General features: G+C 40.9%; 1 protein-coding gene across 1 annotated transcript; it reads right to left on the bottom strand.

The window, feature by feature from the left end:
• Positions 1–205: 205 nt before the first annotated feature.
• Positions 206–7,091, bottom strand: SERPINB1 (serpin family B member 1). Its single transcript, XM_010174732.2, has 7 exons — positions 7,052–7,091; positions 6,206–6,381; positions 4,090–4,227; positions 3,152–3,269; positions 2,420–2,562; positions 1,511–1,678; positions 206–769 (listed from the first exon to the last, which is right to left on the bottom strand). The coding sequence occupies exons 2-7, from the start codon at positions 6,371–6,373 to the stop codon at positions 368–370; spliced, it is 1,137 nt and encodes a 378-aa protein (XP_010173034.1). The 5' UTR covers positions 6,374–6,381; positions 7,052–7,091; the 3' UTR covers positions 206–367.
• Between the last annotated feature and the right edge of the window lie 627 nt (positions 7,092–7,718).

Below are 7,718 nucleotides of genomic sequence, written 5' to 3'. Positions count from 1 at the left end.
TTACAATTTATAATAACAATAAGTTGTTATAAGGGGGCTGTCAACACAGAGAAACCCATGCAAGGATGCATACAGGATGATTCTGTGCTTTAAAAGACACAAGTTTCTTCCAAGGGTATTTCTATTGCTAGTCCAATTTCAACAGATTTCTTCTGCCTACAGTTAAGATTTTCCTAGTTATTAAAGGTTATGTCAATCTTTAATAATATATCAGTTTCTCTAGGATTGTTTTAAGGGCAAAGGTAGAATCTCTGTCAAAGTTACCAGGAACTCAAGATAGGAGCATTAACTTTCTACATCAAAATCCAACTCAAATGAGGGCAAACTTTCACTGACTACAGCAAAAACTGGTCTGCTAAGTTCTCTTTTATGGAGAAGCATATCTGCCAAAGAAAAATATGCTTTTTGTTGGGTTGTGGCGAATAAAGAAAAGAAAAGGATGGTCGGCATTGAAATCTTCTTCCATAACCATGCAGAGCATAGCAATGCCAGCAGTGGCAGCTGCAGCTTCCGTGCCTTCCTCATTCACTTCTACAAAAGCCTTGTGGACAACTTTAGAGAGGAAGAGGTCACGTGCCCCTGACATTCCTGACAAGTCAGCCTTGCCACTGTCAAATACATCCAACAAGCCCATAGCAGCTAAATCTGATTGGAGGTCATAGCTTTCTTCTAGCTTAAACTTTGGCAAACGCACATGAACATCAGTGGAATAGAGATGCTCTGGACACGTCCATTCCTGGAGCTTTTCCAAGGTAAGCTGCTTTTCCAGCTAGAATTAAAAAGACGGAGATCAGTACATATCACCAGTGTAGAAATATTTCATTCTCAGTAGCATATACAAGACTTTATAGTGTGCTATACAACTATAAAGCAACTATACAAAAATTACCGTACCCATATCTTTGATAGGTCCATATAGATCAAACAAATGCTATTAAAATTAAGTGGAGTCAGTGCAGTTTTTGCTTTACAAAGTAATGCAGAAGTCTCCTTCTTGCTGCAATGTACAGAAGGCAAAAATGTGTACTGATAGCTATTAAACTCAATTGTTCTTACTGTTTAATAATGGAATTACATAATTAAAAACAAGTAACAAAACCACTCCTCAGAGAGCTCAAAGAAGCTGTTGTGTTCCTGGTCACTTAGTGGAAAACACTCACTACTTTAAGGCTAAGAAAATAAAGACTTTCAAAGGTAATGAAAGAAAAGTTCTGTCATTAGAAAAAATAAGCAGGGCAAGTTAATTCTCATAGTTAACTTTGTTTTCACAGTCTTGCTCATGTTTCAGTTCAGCAAGCCCAAGGACACATGAACAGAATTTAGAAAACCAGAACACAACTTCTCTTCCTGATACAGCATGTGCACGTGTTCTTTACTGAAGCGCTAGTAGAGCATTGTCTAAAAATCTGCTTGATAGACATGGGGCTCTGAGAACATGGTTCATTAAGGCTTTAATTTTAAATGGCTGAACTTATCCATTAAATAACTGCACTAGCTTAGACGGGGTCACCTTCTGCAGTCCAGTGGAGTCATCTTCAATGTCATCAGGCAACAGGATGATCATACTAAGTTCTCTTCCATCATAAGGCAGCTCTAAAACACGGATCTTCACTTCAGGTATATACCCAAAATTAAATTTCTTCTTCTGATACATCATTTTCACTGTCTTTCTTTCATTCTGGATGAATAAAAGGTACCAACAGTAACAATTAAGAAAATACTAATTTAAAGAACGTGATAGGAAATGAGCAAGTTAAAAACTGAATTATTGCAAAAAAAACTCTTCCTCCATTATATCAGGTGATTATAAAACTGCCTTCCTCAGACTCCTGCCTGCTTAATAACAGTTTCTTCTGAACACATAATGAGTTTGTATTATATTTGGTTCTCCTTTGGCTGCTCTAGCACAGTCCTCACATGAAATGAAACCATTTCTTCAAGTTGCTGTACTCTAACCCCAAAAATGCCAACATTAAAAGTCAACCAAGACCAATTCTGTTCAGCATAAAGCAGATGACTATGTACAGTATCTCATCAAGCTGTTAACATAAGCAGAATATAGAACAAGAAAATGGGGCTTAACTAAAATATACAATCACTTTAATACTGTTTACCTAGCATCACAAACAGGCACAGCTCAAACTGCTGGCAGCCAGAAACTCTACCAGGCACAGGCTGAGCCCTCATCTATATGTAAAAATTGTTTCTGATACTGTTCCAGTGAGAGAACGAATAGCTGCTGAATACAGAAAAATACTAAAATTGATAAAAAAAACCTTCAGGTGAACTGAAAGCATTAGTGCAAGACTTTTAATTTTTTTTATTATTATTATTTTATCTGTAAGCAAAGCTTAGCTTTAGCACATATATTATTTGACCTTTTTGTTAGATATATACTACCAGGATGTATCTGTATTACCTTATTTAACCGAAATGGCATGTCAGTGGTGTCGACTTCTTTAAATTTCTCTGCCCAGTTCCCTTTGAAATAAATAGCATTCACCAGTACGAGCTTGGTCATGTTATTAACTGTTCCTTCAGACAGCAGATTACGGATTTTACCTTCAGAGATGGGCAGAAAAAAAAAAAGTCACAATAAAATCTTGTAATAAGTTGGTGGCATATAAAATATATATAAAGAAACCAATACTACAAATATAAAACTCTAGTCCATTCCTGTAATAAAGTGTGCTTCAGTACCTGTCTCTTTACTTCACTATACTTTTTAATAGTGCACACTACTATAACTTAATATACAGTAGTTTGATGAAAATGTAGTATTTTTAGCTTGAGCTGTCACATATGAGTCCCCATACAAGAACTAGAAAATATCCACGTATTGGATTACTGGATTTAGAAATACATTGCTACAATATGGACTGGGACTGTTTAAAACAAGTTCTCCAACTCATGAGTAGAAATCTGTGTTTAGGCATCTCTCCTGCACTCATTGGCCTGAACACAGAAAATGTCTCTGAAGTTGTGGAACTGTTTTAAGTGTCTTGCTTAGGCATTTTCTGGTTCTGTCAATGCATCAACTGAATATCCCAGGGCAAAATTAAACTGTTCTAAAGGTGGCAGAAAATAAAGCCTCTTCCTTCTCCCAATGTATGAAACACTGCCAGTTATTTTATTAACCAAAGTAGTTTACCTTCAGTTTTCTCCTCTACCCACTGGTTAATTTCTTTCCTGGCTTCATCATAAGCCTGAAGAAAATCAACTGTAGCCAAATCAGCTCCATATAATTTCTGAGTGTTAGTCAGGAAATCCTAGATTTTGGAACGATAGGAATAGCTTTCATTGCATGCAGATAAGAAAACATCTCTTTATGATGCAGATAAGGTACATGTCAAACAGATTATCACCTGCTCTGAGGTGGGGCTCTAACAGTGCACTGCCTGGGGAGCTTCTAGGGTTGGGGTTTGTTTTTTTTTCCTCTCTCAGGGTAAGCCTCATAGTACACCTGCCACATATATGGCTGATGGGGTGCTCACTGCACGTGTTGCAATATTTACCTGTCATCCTCCTGAGACAGGCTCAAAAACTGCTAAGATAAAACAAAACTCTCCAAAAGAGCTGAGGAGGGATAAAAATAGCAACCTAGGTACACATGAAGGTATAATTCACTGGTGATGAGGCATGTTGTTTAGACATGTTGGGCATCCCCTCCCAAATAAATACTGTGTTTTCAAAAATATTTAAGTAATGTTATATTAGACCAATGAAAATCCTAAAAAGCTGGTTGCAACAGACACTGAACTGGTTGCATCCTAAAAAGCTGGTTGTGACAGAGGGGGATGTTATGATAGTTACTGTAAACTAAGAACCTAGACAAATGAATTTTCTTTTGAGCCCAAGAGCAGCAGAACTCAACCAGCAATGAAAAGGATTTGCTGTGTAACATCCTTCAGGTGAGATGCACGGATGCCTACAGATGTGGAAATGTGCATTGCACGTATGCAACTCTTCTTGTCAACCGACCAGTAACATTTAAAAGTATGCCTAGAAATATTTCTACTTCATAAATACTCAAATAGCTGCATTGTGCCACCACGTCCCACCCCACCATCATGGTCTGCAGCAGCATACCGGCAGAAAGCTGTAGGACTTCTCTCCAAAAAGCCGATTGGCGAGCCGTAAGAGATAGGGAGCATTGCTTCTGTTTACATCCGTAGTCAGAGACTGAAATCTTGAATGAAGATCTTCAACTTCGTCAAAATGGAGCGTCTGAAATAACAGGAGAGAGAACTAGCTGCTACAAGTACTATCCTAAAAGAACATACAGTAAATCTACAGAGTGGGTCTGATCCAGCAGGTAGGTAGGTTGAAGAAAGAGAAAAGAAGAGGCTGGAAGCTGCTGAAAGGCTTTTGTAAACCTCAGAGAGTGAATGAAACTGCTTCTTGGTGCTACACTACCTGTGTCAGCCACTTGCATTAAGCTCCTGGTTTATACATAGTCACAGCTGAAGCTGTTGATCATAACTCTTGAGTACTGTCCGCATGGCATCTGCATGGCTCCCTTCCATGGACCACGAGGCACAGAGACTCATTCCCAGGTGGGGAATTGAAAAGAGAGATGATGCCATAGAGACACTTTAGCTTTCTTGCTTCCCCCTTTGGCCCAAGGGAAGCTGGGGTTTTCAGAACATACACTCAAAACTAACACAGGTGAGGCCTTAAGAAAACTTAGAACAATTATCTTTTATGGTTTTATGAAAATATAAACGCTTATATATATTAAAAAACCACAACTGTATCATCTTAAAAATCAAATGCATGGCTGCAGTTTCTCTGTATCAGTACCTCCTTTTCCAGAGGCAAGCTGGCTAGCCAGAGCTTACAGATGCAACAGCAGGAGCTGCCGGACTTCACCGACAAGGGAAGACTAAAGCAAAGCAGGGACATTCACATTCAAACTTAAAATCATGGATTTCTCAGTAGGGAAGACTGCTGTGAAACAGCCACTGCCTTCACAGGAAAACCCTCATTTTACCTCACTGGGTTTTTGGTCAGGCCTTGGTGCCCGCGTTAATGCAAGCTGTGTTGTACATGTGAGCAGCTGAGCAAAAACATCACGGAGGATTATGATCACAGAAACAAATTTCTATGTTCCTGCAAACAGCCCTTGACAGTTACCAACCACTGCCTCCCTCATTAACCATGTTTTCCTAAGTAAAGCACTATGGTATGGGCACATTATTGAAGGTGACTGTGCTGAAACACATTTTTTCCTTTTGCATGATTTCTGCTGTCAGTAGGTTTATCCTAGGTGGGGCTGTCAGTTTGATTACACGGCATACATGTTCAAAGTCTGTACAAGGAGTGAGAAAATAATTTTATTGTCTTATTCAGTAAGCACAGCACCACTCCACAGTATAAACCAGTTCCTCCTCAAGTCCAGAATACAAAGGTGGAATTATTCATAGGCAAGTACACAATGATGACTGCAATGAGAAGTCTCATACACCCTTTTGCACTACCAGGTATTAGCCTAACAAAGGGAAAAAAAAATAGTGACTGAGTCCCTTTCATGCAGGAGGCCTCAGGGGAAACTGCTACACTCCTACGGACACCATTGTTGCTATTTATAAGGAGTTTTTTCCACCCATCCTACCTAACCTAAGGCTATGGCAAGAATAAGCCTGTGGGCTCAGCTCTGAGGTACCCAAGTGCCCAGCTGTTACTAAGATACTGATACTTAGGTAACATCATCGTGTATTATCATAGTTGTTATGCTTTAAATATAAAACTATATGTCATTATTGTGCTCCTCACAAAATACACAGTATTATCAGTAATAAGTAACCTTGTATTAGTAACTCATACCCTTCTATTACAAAGCTATAGTTCTTGGGCAAAACATCTCAATGAAAACTAATAAGGCCTTGGTGCTGGAAACTCCAGTCAATTTAAATGGAGATTGGTTAATTAATGAAATTAGTTTCCTATTTCAAGAATTAACATAGTAAGTGAAATTAAATGAGAAACAAGGGCCATAGCAAATATGGAAAGAAAGCTCTGGAGCAGGGCAGGCAGGTAACTGCAGAAAGGAGCCCGAGGAAAACTCAGTGAGCATGACAGAAATCTTGTCCTCAGCACATAAAAAACCCTCCTTTCATTTTCCCTCCCCTAAAATCCAACGATTTTTAATGTAAATAAAATATAAAGCAAAAGTTTGTTTGTTGTTTGGGGTTTTTTTACTAACCTTCAGCACCTGGGCCTCCGTATTTCCTTTGGCCCCTAAAAGGACCATGGCCAGAGCAGCAGAGACACTGACAGGAGAGAAGAAGACATTTCCTGTTGGGTTGGTCTCATTAAACCTTCTGAGCAGATCAAGTGCAAATCTGCTGTTGGCATTACACAGGTTCTCCATGGTTACAGCTGAAAAATAAAATAGTCAGTAAGGGCTCCAGGAAACAGTTGTCAAAAACCAAACCCAACCTAACCTGGTGTGATTTACAGAGTAAAGACTGGATTAATCTGGTTGCAGCTCGGTACAGAAACAGAAAGAATTTCATTGTTAGTGTGTCTTCTTAAAACAAAACAAAACAAAACAGTCATATTGAAAAAGCGTATTCTGTTTCCATGTAAATTGTATATCCCAACCTTCCCTGTCACACTGATTTTAAAGACATTGTTTTAAAAAAATGCCTTGCCTTCTACCTTCAAATGGGAACTGAGTGTGCTGGCAGGATTGCAAGTTAAAGTCTTACAGACTCACTCATGCAGCTTTCCCCCAAGTCTTCTACCCGAATCCTGCGCGGAAAGCATCCACAGTAACTGCTCAGGGACATTGAGACACTTTCCAGCAAGCTGCCCATCCTCCCAGCACAAACCACGCTGCAACTGGGTGTCCATCCTGCCAAAGGCTTTACTATAGACTTACCCTCAGCAGCGTAAAGCACTATTTTCACCCACCTGCTCTGCCGAGAGCAAGCGAGCTACCTGCAAGCTGCATCCAGGTACAAACACACCTGAGTCCCCAGAGGGCTGAGCGGCCCCAACCGCCTGGGCAGAGAGCTGGGGGGTTTTGTTGCCTGAAGTGACCTACCAGGCAGCGGAGGCAGAAGCGAAGCACAGAACAGACAGAGCTTCAGGCGGACGCTGCGCAGCTGGAGCAGTGATTCGTTTCGGTGAGATGCTCCCTAGGAGTGGGGTGGGGTGAGAGGTGCCCGGACTGGCTCAGGTGCAAAGACCTACCCAAAGGCGAGCGGCTCCACTACTCGATGCTGTAAAACCTTCCTGCCCGCCCAGCTCAGGTTCCTGCTTCTCTCTGCTTGCTTGCAGCGGGACTTTTGGATTTGGCTGTTTGGAGCTCGTCTCCTCAAGTAGTTTCATTGTGGACACAGGTATCTGAGCACCTGCCCCAGCAAGCTGGGCAGCAGCCCGGTAGCAGTGTGACAGGTACTCTGCAGACCCAACTACATGGAGGAGTTTGCACCAGAATTGGGTATTTCCAGCACAGTCTTTCTACAGGAATTGCAAAATAACACCATCTGCTTCCACGGCCAGATGGATAAACGCCCTGCAATGTTCTTTTATCTAGCTCTATCCTAAATAAAACCCCAACCAAACCAACCCAAACCGTACTTTTACTTTCACTTACTTTCACCACCGCACCGTACAAGCGTTTCACTGAACCCAGCGGGCTTGCAGCCCCAACCCGTCCGTGCGGAGGGGAGGAAAAAAATCCGCTTTTTTCCCCGTTAATCGCCCCG

Source organism: Antrostomus carolinensis, unplaced genomic scaffold (assembly GCF_000700745.2).
Source record: "Antrostomus carolinensis isolate BGI_N321 unplaced genomic scaffold, ASM70074v2 scaffold55328, whole genome shotgun sequence".
NCBI lineage: Eukaryota > Metazoa > Chordata > Aves > Caprimulgiformes > Caprimulgidae > Antrostomus > Antrostomus carolinensis.
The sequence above is the reverse complement of the archived record's forward strand: the minus strand, read 5'-3'. Positions and strand labels throughout refer to the sequence as shown.